General features: G+C 44.6%; 4 protein-coding genes across 4 annotated transcripts; 2 read left to right on the forward strand and 2 right to left on the reverse strand.

The window, feature by feature from the left end:
* Positions 1–801: 801 nt before the first annotated feature.
* On the forward strand, positions 802–1,195 carry VTP01DRAFT_9354 (uncharacterized protein; the record flags this gene model as incomplete). Its single annotated transcript, XM_069388577.1, has 2 exons — positions 802–992; positions 1,054–1,195. The coding sequence occupies 2 exons, from the start codon at positions 802–804 to the stop codon at positions 1,193–1,195; spliced, it is 333 nt and encodes a 110-aa protein (XP_069240860.1).
* Positions 1,196–1,507: 312 nt separating this feature from the next.
* VTP01DRAFT_9355 (uncharacterized protein) lies at positions 1,508–10,406 on the reverse strand (the record flags this gene model as incomplete). Its single annotated transcript, XM_069388578.1, has 15 exons — positions 1,508–1,743; positions 1,822–1,957; positions 2,024–7,069; positions 7,138–7,469; positions 7,534–7,862; positions 7,930–8,306; positions 8,357–8,588; positions 8,641–8,917; positions 8,979–9,188; positions 9,251–9,344; positions 9,406–9,610; positions 9,688–9,764; positions 9,829–9,940; positions 10,004–10,284; positions 10,347–10,406. The coding sequence occupies 15 exons, from the start codon at positions 10,404–10,406 to the stop codon at positions 1,508–1,510; spliced, it is 8,004 nt and encodes a 2,667-aa protein (XP_069240861.1).
* Positions 10,407–11,239: 833 nt separating this feature from the next.
* VTP01DRAFT_9356 (uncharacterized protein) lies at positions 11,240–13,204 on the reverse strand (the record flags this gene model as incomplete). The annotated part of the gene is made up of 7 exons (XM_069388579.1): positions 11,240–11,413; positions 11,472–11,611; positions 11,673–11,893; positions 11,960–12,072; positions 12,147–12,391; positions 12,452–12,704; positions 12,773–13,204. The coding sequence occupies 7 exons, from the start codon at positions 13,202–13,204 to the stop codon at positions 11,240–11,242; spliced, it is 1,578 nt and encodes a 525-aa protein (XP_069240862.1).
* A 477-nt stretch (positions 13,205–13,681) lies between these two features.
* VTP01DRAFT_9357 (uncharacterized protein) lies at positions 13,682–14,339 on the forward strand (the record flags this gene model as incomplete). Its single annotated transcript, XM_069388580.1, has 3 exons — positions 13,682–13,808; positions 13,874–13,983; positions 14,043–14,339. The coding sequence occupies 3 exons, from the start codon at positions 13,682–13,684 to the stop codon at positions 14,337–14,339; spliced, it is 534 nt and encodes a 177-aa protein (XP_069240863.1).
* Between the last annotated feature and the right edge of the window lie 96 nt (positions 14,340–14,435).

The raw sequence follows: 14,435 nt of genomic DNA on the forward strand, positions 1-14,435 counted from the left end.
AGACTCTGTTGTCAAGACAACGATGCACATGGATCGAGGAACCATCCGGCTTACCATAATGGATGGACAATAACTGAGTATGTTGTTTCTGGTCTAGAATGTGGTTTACGGTACATAGATAGGCTTTCAATCGAGAATATTTGTAAGAGATCCATTTATGCTCCACGACAACGATAATACGAAAACAGCTTAGACATATCGCATCTTTCTTTGTTCCAAGTACATATAATGGGAGAGGCCTTTGTATTTATCTGTTTGTTGATTTGTGCACACTTTGACGAAATCTCTTCGTCGTAACATTCTTTATTTTATCTATTAATGCGTACGGACTGATCTGTCAAGCCAAAACTCGATCTCCTTTTCCATCACCAACACGATTATCTGTCCAAGAGTGACCACTGTCTGTCTGTCCGAAGCAAATCTCAGGTGGATAATGAAAGAAACACGTCATTTTGCAGAAGCGAAGCTATTCCATCTTCAATCACTCGTTTGCCGCACTTGTCCCTCGGTCACAGGCTCGACCTCATAATAGCATCCAAGGGCCTGGAGCTTTGCTCTTCGGAATGGAAGAAGGGAGATGTAACTGCAGGGTTCCGCGGTGCAAACAACGGTTTATGCACCTTCTTATGCTACCCGTGAGATCATGGAACAACCTTAAATGTTTCGATGTAAGAATGAATGATTTTGAGTCATCCTGTGCTTGTGTGAAAACCGAGCTTAGAACAATAAAGAGATTATGATAATTGATGTTGCATGCTATCACAAGTAACGTATTGATGATTTTAAAGGCTCTGTTTGTATATGATCTCGTTATACGCAGGCAAAGAAGTGGATCTGTACATTGAACATAAAGGCCAAGTCGTTCGAGTGTATAAAGGGTTTTCCAAGTCTGGTAGTAGCACTTCGGGCGGTGGAGGTGGCGGCATTGGAGAGTTGAGTCTCCGTGAGTTTTCAAAATTGATGAATGACGGACAACGTTGTTGGACAGTAAGGTAAGGACGAGGATGCAAATAAATGTACAGATATGATAAATTTCAACTTGATACGATGTAGCATGTACGGTGGTTCTGTCACACAGATCAAGGATATTGGGCAAGAATGGGTTACAGAAATGTGCTTTTTAGATGCAAACAAGGCATTTTGTTCAAATAAGCTCTTCATTCATGCATCAATTGATAATAAACGCCTGCATTAGCTATCTGTATATATCTGTGCACGCCACTGGAGTGAATTCGCTTGGAAACGAATCGCAAATAAGGAATTGCGAAGCTTCGAGTCCATTGTCTTGCGAAAAGGATTGAAAGAACGGATATTGAACGGTAAGGTTATCATCCATTGCGCATATCAGGTCACTGAGATGAGCTCTGGAACTGATTCCTGTCGTTATCTCTCAAAGATGTACAGAAGTTTCTGAATTCAAAGGAGAGCTATGACTTGCGCCGATTTACCATATAGACTACACAGAGTTTATTACGTGGATGTATTGTTGATGATCTAGGATATCTATTTACAAAATGCGAACTTTCTTGCTTTTTTTGGCAGCTTGTTCTTTGGTTCTCTTCTTCAGCTTGCGATGAGCAGCCTTTTCAGGATTATTTTCCTCTTCTTCCAATCGTTCTGCCTTTCGTTTCTCGCGGGTCTGTGCAATGTCTCGGCGTACTTGATGGTACGTGACAAAGAATGTAGAGCCAAGCTTGTTTTCAAGGATCTTGAATACCTCGTTTCCAAGCTGCATCAGTTGTTCTGGAAGGATAAAATAGTATAAGTATCATTTGCCTCTCTCTCTCTCTCCATAACAGTTCACCGCGCATTTTCACTTACCGAGTTTTTCACCCTTGTGGTTCTTGTCATCAATAGATCTGTAGATGGTCGATACGGCGTTCTCCAAGTACAAGTTTGCCTTGTCGGCAGGTACGAAATTGGCAATTGCAGCAAAGAGTTTGAAGATTGAAGTACGCTGTAAAAAAGAAATATTATTCAGTGAATCGATAATCTTGACAATCATTTGCGTTTGTAAACGTACCATCATGTACGTCTTTTCACCTTCCTGGATAGCACCGCGGCCCAAGTACGAGATACCCTTGATGAGCCAAGGCAAAGACGGCTTCTGCTTCTCTTCATCGTTATCATCCCCTTGGCCCATGAAATAGAAGCATTTGGCAACAAAGAATAGATTGCGTACGAGCTGCGTTGAGTGCTCTTCGTTGAGATGCTCGCTCTTTAGCTGTTCCATGAAACGTGTCGCAAGAGCTCGCAACTTTTGTCGATCGAGGTACTCGTTCCGTTCCTCTGGCTTGATGTTACCAAAATATTGGCCAAGCAGGCGGGAAGCCGACATACGGACCCACGCATGTGGATAGAGCAATAGTTCTTCCGTCTGCTGCCACAGAGGCTCGACATGCGCGGCATATGCAATGGATGGGAATGTCTTGGTGATTTTGCCAAATGTGTTGAGAGCATAATAAACAATCTCCCATTGCATATCGAAATCCACATCCATATCTTGTTCTTGAGGTCTGCTGGGGTGGGTATCTTGTCCCTCAATCAGTGTATGGATCTTCGTTGTGAGTGTGTCCGCCTGGCTCTTTGCATCTTCACCGTATGCATCCAGAAACAGACCGTATACTTGAATCGATGCACGCTGGATAGCTGGCTTGCTTGTCTGTGTAAGCCATGTATCGAGGAGACGTGTCAGTATCGTCAGCTTGTTCTCGTCGCATCGTTGAAGCAAAAGTTTGATCAGTTCACCGGCCATTTCTCTGCATTTAGCAGATTCGTCGTTGATAAGACGCATGACCAACGCAAGGAAAATTTGCTCGGCAAATTCCATCAAGAGTTCGTCGCCAAAGCTTCTAATGATTTGTAAAAGCAACTCCATGACAGACTGGCGACCGGTTTCATAAACATATTCAAGATTTTTGAGGATGAAACTGACACGCTTCTTGAGTTCTCCTTTCTCCTGAGGACAATCGACCAAGAACATGAAGAATGTGGACCGTGCTTGGCTTCGGATGGGTTCAACGTGGTTGGTAACTATAAATTCGGCGATAACGTCCATCATCTCCTCGAGTTCTTCGGTAATGAATTTCCTTGAAACGAAAGCTCTCAAGAGACCAAAAGCAGCACTCTGCTTCTCCGGTTCTTCCAGATCAGGCCGGATAATGTCTAAAATAACCTTGAGCTGATGGTTATTCAGGCTTGACTCCTTCTCGCGCACAAGGACCGTCAAAAGTCTCACGCATGCTTGCACCATTTGGGATTGCGTATTGCCAGAAGTCTTGATAAGCTGGATTACTCGCTTCGTCAGGTCAGGAACAACCTTTTGCACGGAGGGCAACGGTAATGTGACCAAGACAGACAAGATACGGCATGCCAGGGTCACATTTGCAACATTTTTCGAATACATTGTATCTTTCATCAAGTAGACATATGGATCGAGTTTGTCCGTCCACACATCACCTCGAGCTTCTTGTCGATAGCGCTTGAGTGCAGTGTAAAGCAAGGATAATCCGAAATTGACGAAAAGATGAGCATTTGCAACATAGTGATCGACTTCATCGCCGACCTTCCTCTTGAGCTGTACTTCATAGTTCATTTCCATCTGGGACTTTTCGACCTTGACCTTCTTCTTTGCTTTGAAGCTGTCCAAGTTCTCGGTGATCAAGTCGTGCGCAAAGTCAAGCAGCTCCACAGAATCAAATCCTGGGTTGCGCACGAGACCCGCTGCTATGCGATGCAGTACCAGTTCCACCTTTCGCAGAGTCTTGAGACTATCGGTATTGGCAATAATATCCTTCAATGGTAGCAAAAGCTGAGTGACGTTTTTGAATTCAATGATCTGCGCCAATGCTTCAAAAGTGCCTGGACTCTTGCTGCCTTTGGCTTCTTTTGTCTTTGCTATCATTTCATCTGACTCCTTTTCCTGGCCGGTAACGCCAAACAAGTCATTGATCAACACTTGGACAATATCGTCTAGGCATGGATCCAATTCACCAATTTGGACTCTTGGAATCGTATCCATCACAAGAGTATCCACGGTGTAACCGAGGACATGCAGCTCGTAACCTTTGGTGAGCGCCGTACGTAGTTCCTTGACGATGAAAGAGAAATATTTGGGCCCAAGTAATCTGTTGATCTTCACTAGCGTCTCTCGAACAGTGTTGCGAACATCTTGCGCACGGCTTCGAATAGCTTGGCATAATTTGACTAGCAAGCCTGGCACGTTGAGACGAGTTGTTTGCTCAGGAAGAGCCAAGAGCAGTTTGGTCACACCAATAGCAAGCGGTGCTCGCACAAGCACAGCATTTTTGGACTCGCTCTTGTTTAGCAGCTTGTTGAGAGAAGGCAGCATGCGTTCAACCACCATATCGTGGATTTTCTCTGCTTGATTTTTGGACGATGTATCCACGTGCTCGACTTGTTCGTCGACCTCCATGGCCGTGATCTCTTCAGAAGTCTTGTATTCGATTGTGACACGTTCATTTGAAACGATAGCAGCCTTTGCGTCGTCAGCCACTTGCACGCTGCTCAAGTCAAAGTGGAATGCATCCAATATGCCAATGATAATACGGATGAGCGATCTGGTCATATGTGTCTTACGATCGATCAAATCCATATAGTTGACAAATACGCGGTAGTAATTGCCCCATGGTAGTTGGCGTGCGATCTCAGTGATAGTCAATATACATTCGTTCACCAAAGTATGGTCAGCCTTCTTGTCGAGTTCAAAAAAGGAAGCAGACACGATCGGCATGAAAATACTTGTAAGCGAACGGGTGCGCAATTTGCCTCCTGAAGCAACCTGAGCTAGCTGCGAGAGTGCCTTCAAACGGTAGTGCGTTTGCAAGTGATAGACATTTTCGAAGAAGTTCGTTTCTTCCGAACCATCACCCAAAAGGCAAACCATGTCATCAAACAGAGACAAATTCGAAAAGACTTTAACGCATTCATGGAGGGCGCTGACGAATTCCATTCGCACCACCTCGGCATCGTTCATCAAGCCTTGCTTAATTGAGACATAAATAATATGTTCAATGTGGTTGAACAGCTTGCGTTTATCTTGATCAGCGTCGTCTTTCTTGCCCACCATGCGGATATAAAGCACGACGCAGTGTGTAGCGCTGCCGCGAACTGCCATCTCTTGCAGTTCATGCATGTTGTAAACTAGCTGGTTCAAGATAGGCAGCCACTGATGATGGTTGAATGAATCGATATACGTATCGGCTATCGAGTTGAGCGCATCCAAAAGAGAATCATAATCCGGTTCGACCTTACGCTTCTCGACGATCTTGTTCATGCTTGCCAGAAGAACATGCACAGTCTCTAGGTCGGGATTGACTTCAGCAAAAGCCTTGAACACTTGCAACAGCTGAGCGCGGCATTTAAGGGAACGCATCGACGAGAAAAGAGACGAGATGATGCCGTAATGTTTGCTGTACACGTGGGAGTCTTTCTCGAAGCCAGGGACGATGCGGATCATCTTTGCCCAAATAGCTATGACATGCCCCTTGATTTCTTCAGACATGTGCCGCTCTGATTTCTTGAGACTGGGCAGCAGCACGTCGAGAATTGCAGCAGCCTGTTCACCATCCTTTGCGTAGGGGGCAAGACGCGAAACGATGGCGACCTGTCGAACTGAGGTCTGGCCGGAGCGGAAGGTTGCATCGTCCCGAGATTCAGTCAGTCTATACTTTAGACTTTGCAGCATATTCTCGACATAGGGCATCAATAACCGGTCCTTGAGAGTAGCCTGTTGCTCAGTCTCCATTTCTGCGTCGCAAAAGTCCATGATCGACTCAACAATGCCGAGGATGATGGATAGGACATCTTTGTCGATCTTTTTGACGCTCAGAAGGTTATACAATTCTGATAGTACTCTGTCGTTGTAATCGACGAGATATACGATGCGGTTGCGTTGAGAAGACCAGTTTGCAAACAGGTTAAGTATAGCCGTCGGGTGCTGCGCTGAGTCTTGTGCGAAGGATGGAAGGCGCGGAGAGATGAGTGAAGAGAATATGGCCGGGATATAGACTTTGAGGTCTGCATCGCCCGTCGATCTGAAAATTTCAACCAGCAATCTGGATGCTTCATTTCGCATCTCTTTCCGTCCCTTATCCGACTTTTCGGTATCGATGGCAGTCTGTGCGTACTGGATCAAGTACAAAACGACTTTCATGATAGGCTGGATGTACGGTACAATGTGCGTTGCCATGGCTTTCAGAAGGCCGTCGACGATCTTCAAAAATCGGTATCCTCTGGCTAGGGAAATGCTTGCAAACGCAGAGCGCCAGTTCTCCGCAAAGTTGAACGAAACAACCTCTCCTTTCTCGTCTTTGCTCTCACCCTCCAAATCCAGAATTGCCCGGAAAGGTTCCAGGATGATATCGATGAATATTTGGATTTCTTCGGGTTGGCACGACGTGATGGCACCGTAGATCGTAGTAGCGTTGGTGCCCTTCTTACGGCTCTTTTGATGAATACGGCCGTAGAGTATACGCATAATGATAGCCATAACATGATCGCGGTGAGCAGGGTCGATTTCTGATTGATCTTCTTGAGTTGTGGTGAAGGCCAAAAGTTGATCCGAAAATCGATTAGGATCCAGCAGATTGCGCAAACGGTCTGCATAAGGCCGGACCTTTGGATCTCTCCAAGCTAATATGCATTCAAGAGCTTGCGACTGGACCTTTTGATCATTCCAAAGCAGCATACGCAGGAAGATATCGTACAAATGCGCGCTTTCGTGCAGTCTCTGCGGTTGATTGAATGCAGCAAATAATGCCAGCCAGGCCGAGAGTTTTTGATACATTGCTTTTCGCGATGTATGCAAAATACCGAGCGATTGCTTTGCATCGACCGTATCGACATCTATGGAGTCTGCTGTTTCATCCGCTTCCTGGCTTTCGCTCGAGTCCAACACAGGCAAGACTTCAGCTTCCAAAAACTTGTCGAAAATAGGCACAAGAAGTTGGGACTTTTTCTCGGCAATGTGAGGCATGGTTTTCAATGCCTTGAGGATCAATGTATAATAGTTCCAAAAGTCCATACGAGCATTAGGTTGGTCAACCAACTAAATAACAGCAATGTTTCTGTTTCAGTAACCAGTGATAAAGTAAAACATACAATTTATATCCTTACCTTGCTGAAGAACAGTGCTGAATTTGCAGCTCGTTTGGTTTGCATGGCGGACATGGCAACAGACTTTATGATATTATACTTGGCCAACGTCATATCTCCAAAGAAGATTTTTCCAGTTCGTGTAGGTCTGTCCAAATTTCTCTCTGGAGGTTCATCGAGGTATGCAAACACTTGACTTGCGAAGCCATCAAACACTAATTCCTTTTCGTCTTTGAATTTTAAGAGCTCGTTGTAGCACAGATCCCAAAAGAGACCTCGATTGGCTTTTGCAAAGGTCTCCAACAGCTTGATAGCTTCATCCCACAAAGGCAGAAGGTTAACCGTGATTAAACCTATTGACCCATTTCTGTTAGCATAACGTGCAGACAAAGCACATCAGAAAGAGTTTTCACTTACCAAGGCCATATAGACCAGCAAAATCCTTGTACAGATCCGGCAAACGTCCGCTGCTTTGTGCTTGACCGATTCGTCTCACATACAAGAGCTTATCCCGGAAATCCTTGGCATCTGCAGCCGACTCCTCTGCATCAATCGCGTTTTGCACTATCTCGCATGGCTCTTCCTCAGAATGATCCTCGTCTGTCTTCATGGTAGGCTGTTCAAACAATGCAAGTATTTTGCATGTATAGAGACGGCAATTGGCATGATACGAAGATAGATTCTTCTTGAGGTATGTATACCAAGTCTCCAAGCGGTCAGCCGTGAAAATTTGTGCCTTGTTATCACTGTAACAAATGCAGTAAAAGTATGCTTAGTGCTTCGATCCCATCCGATATACTTGGTTAAACTTACGTTGTTCGTAAACTTTCAAGACATGCGAGGACACCTCGGAGGATAACTTCGTTGTTTCTGTACTTTTGAAGCAGTCGGTCCAAGCGATTAGCATGCAAGACATAAAGTTTAGAAGAATTATTGTGGGCTGACGACAAACGTGCTAGTGTTTCGATCGCTAAACCGAGCAAGGATTCAACAACGAAATTTTGATGAGCCAAGACATACGGAGTGCGTACAGCGTTGTTGGTTGCGGAGGAAGAGTCCAAGAAATCCATCAATTGGTCAACAAATTGCAAAACTGATTCGAAGATTTCGTCAAAGGAGATGGCGATGCGTGGAAGGATGTGGAGGATAGACGAGAGTAAGGGTATGTGTGGAATGTCGGCAGAATCATTCTACAAAAAATATTAATAACGTTGTTGCGATCTTCTCGCTGTTGACATACTGTAAAAACATCGATGCTGTTCAATGTATCGCGCGCTGCAGCCCAATCACGTTTCTGATTCAAGATCTCTGTTAACTTGCTGGATACCTCGGGCGCAAATCGGACCAAGCCTTCTGGAGTAACAGCGGGATTCAAGACGCCTGGACCGACATTAACGGCATTCGTAGACATCAATTGACCTAGGAAAGCAACGGTTTGTTCCGGCCGTTCCTCGATATTCTTATTCGCGTAGCTAACTACATAGTTAGCAATTTGTACATATGCGAGTGTTATATCACATGTACCTGACAACGTTTTGCAGCATGATCTGTGTAAAGTTGTTGGCACTCCAGTCGTGCTCAGCTAGACCAAGGATGAATCCATATACGATGTCTGCATTTTTGAACTCCATAGCGTAATCAACAGCAAGATTGCCGCCGCTCAGGTAAGTTTCAAGAGATCCAAACGTCAGAACACTGTCTAATATGCGCAGCAACTCGAATCGTAATCGATCGTCCAAAGATGGAGTTTCTGCAAGCCGTTTTGCGACCTGTTGAAGTTCGGCAACTACTGACTTCCAGTCTGCATACATATATAGTAAGCATACGATGTACTTTTGCATGGGGAAGTCGTATATACATACCTGATACGCGGCCAGCTCGATCCACTGTGGTCATCATGGCCAGGACTGAAAGGAGAATCTTGACACGAGACTGTCGCAGATCTGCTTCGTTCAATTCTGTTCTGATGTTCTCCAATACGATATTTAAAAGAGGCGTGAAGCTTTCACATTTGGCGTGTCGCAAAGTTAACAAGGTTGTTTTAAGAAGTGTATCCTGTACAGGATCAGTTTCTACTCAAAAATTACAGTTAGCATTTAGCTCTTTCGCCCGTTTCTCAGAAATATTCATTTACCTATCGAATCCAAATTTCCTGCTCCATCGAGTGTCTGTTTCAAAAGCTCCTTGTAGATAGGTTCTGCTCGAGAATGTAATTGACGGTCCACTTGCTGCAAAATCGAAAGGCGTTTAATGCGATGGGTTGTTGTAAAAATAGTTCCATGCTATTACCTTCAAGCATTCAAAGAATAACATAGCAATGCCTTCCACGTAGGCTTGCGATGGATCCTCACGCAGTGATGTCAAAATATGGTGGACTACTTCGGTCAGTCCTTTCCCTCGAGTTTTCCGCATTAAAAATGCAAAAGCTTCCGCTGAGAAATGGCGGATATATGACTTTGCTTCTTGATCTTCACCAAAATATTTTGCCATCAAGCTATCGATTGCAGCAGCAGAATTCATTAGCATATATACATACACATATTTTGCAGCTCCAGCGGTGATTTTTCTTACTCGAATGTTGGGCAAAGATCCGGGATAAGCTGGCGACTCAGATACTTGAACAGATAAGCAATGCAATTGAAAAGGTTCTATCATCCTCAGAGTAAGTACCAAACGTCACTATCTGGCATCTGTGTTTGTACACCGTAGTACCTGCAAAACAGCGGCATCCGTTCGTTGCGACAATGGTAAGATGGTGGAGAGTATGCGTGGAAAATGTGGATAGAATTCGCCTTCCAAGTCTTTTGCAAGCTTCGTAATGAGGCTAGACGATATGTAAGATGGATTGGATCCAAAAAAAAAGAAAATGCATTTAAGTTCGACTTACTCCAATATGCCATCTAATGCCATGCTTTCAGGAACTTGCAAATGCTTTACAATAACATCGACAATTTTATCCTTGTGATAGACGATCGAAGGCAACGTTCGACAGAGTGGTGCGATTTCTGCCGCAAAGTTCTTAAAGTGCCTCGTAAGGTTGAGCTCTTTCCATGATAAAAGTGATCCGTAAAAGAAAGAATCGTGTGTATCGGGGTCCTCTTCAACTATGCGAGATTTTCGCACTACATCGATCTTGATCTGATCGACCAGCGATTTAAACGACTGGTACTATATGCGCACAGTCAGCATACTCGCAGCTATTCTCGAATAACAATAGGTTTGCTAGGTACCTTGAATCGTACGTCTCGGACTTTTGGCTGCACAAAGGTCTCCTCCTCTGAATCCGACATCCTCACAGGTGGTTGTCGATGGTGTATGAATATGATACAGAATGCCGAGTGAAAATGTTGTAATGAAAGATGCCAGAAACCTGCAGAGGAAAGACTGGGAGGGGGATAATGTGTGTCGAGAGGCGAGCAAAAGAAAAATGCTTAAATTGGGAATTATCTGGTGGCTTTTGAGTTCAAGCGCATTAAAATCGAGAAACCTTATGGTCGAAGATGGTCGTGAGGTGGGAAGGGACGCAATGCAATCATTACCCAAATTTTGTTTGCCACTCGCTCGCTCATGTTTTCATCTATTTTGAGACCGGCAAATCACTAACTGGATAGCAGTGTCCTCTATCATCACACATCACTCTCTTCTTTCAAGCTTTCCCGATGCGCATCCTTTCCTTCGTCGCTGCACTGGTCTTTGCAACCATCTCCGTTACCGCGGCTCCGGGAGCAGTATCCTGTAAAGTGGAGAACAGTAACCAGATAGACCTCGTGAATACGCAAGGAATTTGCATGGATTTGCACATTTTATCAATCCCTGAGAAAGACCGAAACGATGGCAAGGACTAACTCCCTCGGCGATGCCTTTCTGGATCATTACCAAGTCCTAGCTGGACTTTTTTGGTTCCTTTATCTTCAAAACTCAATAAACAACGTTGGTCGAATCATAACGGATAAATTATGCTTTACACTTTTCCACCCTTATAATAGGTGAAGAATATATTCAAAGATTTTGGGTGGATGGCATTTTGAACGGGAAGAAGTAGCCTTTCGCATTTTGATATATAATAACAATACTATTAAATGATCAGCATGGTTATAGAACACAAATTACGATACAAAAGGGACTATACAGAGAATGCGTCGAGAGTCATGCCACAGACATTGAAAGGTTCGGTTTGATCGTTTGTAAAGTAGAAACGGATAGCTCTAGCGCTCAAGTCGCCGCATTCAAGTTCAAGATGGAGGTTTGTTAGCGAGTTTTGCCATGAAGTGCTTGCAGCAGTAGTAACGCAGGTTTCCTAAAGAAAATAGTTTTTAGATATCCAAAATATATTGTATTCCATTATTTGCACCTACCCATTCTGTGCCGTTAGCAGTGACTGAAACTTGGAAGAATTCCTTGGCTTGATCAACGTTGTTTCGAGTTAGGATATCAACGGACTGGACATTCAAATCTCCCATCAACAGGAGACCAAAGTAGCTGTTGGATCCAGGATCTATAGATAGACACAAACTTGTCAGTCGCCCCAACTCTAGAAGCAATTCACTTGGACTTACTTTGAAAGGAATTCCAGCAGGTTGCTGGATCCTGATCCACAGCCATGTAGTACCCGTGGGCATCCCAGAATTCGCTTGAAGGCGTCTGGGCCAGAGAATTATACATTTCCTCGTATTCGGGAATACCTGAATAGTTGGCATTTGTAAAGTGCAAAGAAGATGGATCAGGGAGAAAATCTATATTAGTAGTGAACAAGCATCGGTCACTCTTGCATGAAGCGCTGGTAAATCAAATGATTGTGAGGATATAGAAAGACTTTAAAGTTTCTTTTTCGTAGACTGCATACCGAACATCGCGCTCGTCGAGGTAAGGCACCTCTTCGGGACGCTCAAAGTAATCTTTTGGTGTTTCTTCCGTCGTCGTCTCTAGAGTATGGTATAATTTGCGTGCAGCTTGATTCTTTGAACCATCAGATGTTAGAAAAATGCTACACACGCGTCTTATCCACCCCCCCCCCCATCTGATAGACATACTAGGTTAGATCGCAAATTGCCTGGCCAAGTATAAATGGCATCTGTGTTTTCGGAGGCAACCTCGACAGGGTTTGATAAAAGCCATGGATACTGGTTTGTCCAAAGTGAAAAGTACATATCCGCCATCCTCAGACGGTCCTTGATCAACGACGATTTTCCAAGCTGCGTCATGAATGTCTGCGCTTTCCACCGAGGCGCAAACGCACCGTACTGCAATTCAGCGTATCCCGCATGCATCGAAACCTCTGCAGTCCAGGTTAGTCTTGAATCATTCATTCAATGCTAGTTTACACAGCCATTATTACCCGGGTTAGTCATGCGCCAGCGCAATTGATCCAAGTAAGATGCCGGAGGAGCAGTAGCGTGAATCAGGTTGGGATATCGGACAAAATTGAGATAGAGACTGTCTAAATGCAGGTTGTGCCATTTATCGTTTTGAAAGTAGCAATATTCGTTCGTTGCCATGGCGCAGGTGGTGAAACGCGCGAGACTTCCTAGTCGTTCGTTGGTCTCGTCGAACAAATGTACATTGACTTGGTCGGCATCCACTTGCAAGTCCTTTGACATTTCATGTCAGCAAAAAAAAAAGACCCGTTAATGTGTGTTCTATCCTATCATTTTGCTACCTCCACTGTGAGCTTTGGCATTCCCATAGGACTATGGATATATATCTCTTGGAAGAACGGATATTTCGTTAGATGATGGACAGTGTTGATGATATTTTGGACATTGTTCGAGACTCGGTAGACGACAGCTGTCACTGGTTTTAGGTCTGCGTCGCCGCTATCTTGCACTGCATCCGCATCAAACTGTGAGTGGCTGAATATGCTCGTCTCTTCGTTTGGACCAGTCAAGTCTGTCGTTGGCCATGCTGACCAGTCCATGCGCAGAGGGGTTGGATTCCGTTTGCCAACATCCGTCGATTCATGGTTCCCTGACCGTAATACGACGAATAGCAGGGTGACGATGCAAGCGACAAGGACCCACTGCTTCCTGGAGAGTCGTTTAAGCCGACCTACGGGTGACTCGCACCTGTGAAGCGGGAGATGCTTGTTCATTGCAAAGAAGCTCTTTGCAGTGAGAAATCGTGTTACCAGAACAAAAATGAAAATTGGATTTGCCTCTTTCGGACAATGTCGCTTTTGCATCCAACGAGTGTTCTCTTTGTTGCCTTGGTAGTTATTTAGGGCACATTTATCTACACTTTCAGACTAATGTTCTGTATGCAACAACTGCTGGCCAAAATTTCTAAAGGCATCACGCTGCAATGTTTGAAAAGAGTGTACCAGTTAAACAAAGTCTCGGTGGCCCGCAACTGCTGTCAATTGGGATGTATGTCCGTTTCAACAAAAGAACCACGGCACGTATCCTTCGAATGGGACCAATGCAATCGTTTTTAACCAGTACTATTTTGGCCACTGCGGCGCAGCTGCAGCGGCAGCAGCGGATGTCTGCTCCCTTTAAAAAGAGGTGCGGGGCCCAGCGCCTCTGGTTCTGACACCGTCACTTTTTCTTGACGCACACACACACACACAATGGCACCAGCGCTGCGATCACGATCTGACAATGTCAAAGTGATCATGCCTGTAAAAGCAAAGGTCGCGAAGCGAATAGTCAAAAAAGTGAAGCAAACGTTTGTTGCCAAAGACGACGACGTTGACCGTGAGTCCTTTTTTTCTTATCTGCGCAGCAGTATACCTTGAACTCACACGGTTATTTTTCTTCAGTTGTCAAAGAGTTTCCATTGACTGCTGAGGAGCGTGCCAAGTATATTAATCTTAAGACAAACCGGATGATAACACCTTTCCAGTTCAAAGTTTATGATCTTTGCGCGCAGGTACTGAAAGTAGGATTTTGATGGCTCGCGCATGTCCCATATAAACGAGCGGTTGATAGATTCCAAGAGGGCACGTGTCTACGTACAAAGCATTGAGCGACGCGCTAAAGTCGCACCCACGCGCAGTCGGGCAAGCTCTGCGGGTTAATCCTTTTGCGCCGCTGCCTGTTCCGTGCCATCGAGTCATTGCAAACGACTGGAGCATAGGTGGTTTCTCTGGCGGCTTTGGCGACTGTCAGTTTGTAGCCGATAAGAAGGCCAAACTTACAAAAGAAGGATGCACCTTTGATGATTACTACCAATTTCAGTCGAACGTAGATGGAAAAAAAGCCATCTTTACTGATTTCAAAGTGTAACTAACTATCGAGTTTATTTCTTTACTTTAAATATGCAAGGATTAGCAGTTCTTATACGTACTTATCGAATATATCCATTATTTCTTGTTAGGGTGA

Source organism: Rhizomucor pusillus (genome assembly GCF_041956525.1).
Source record: "Rhizomucor pusillus strain CBS 183.67 unplaced genomic scaffold VTP01scaffold_6, whole genome shotgun sequence".
Lineage (NCBI taxonomy): Eukaryota > Fungi > Mucoromycota > Mucoromycetes > Mucorales > Lichtheimiaceae > Rhizomucor > Rhizomucor pusillus.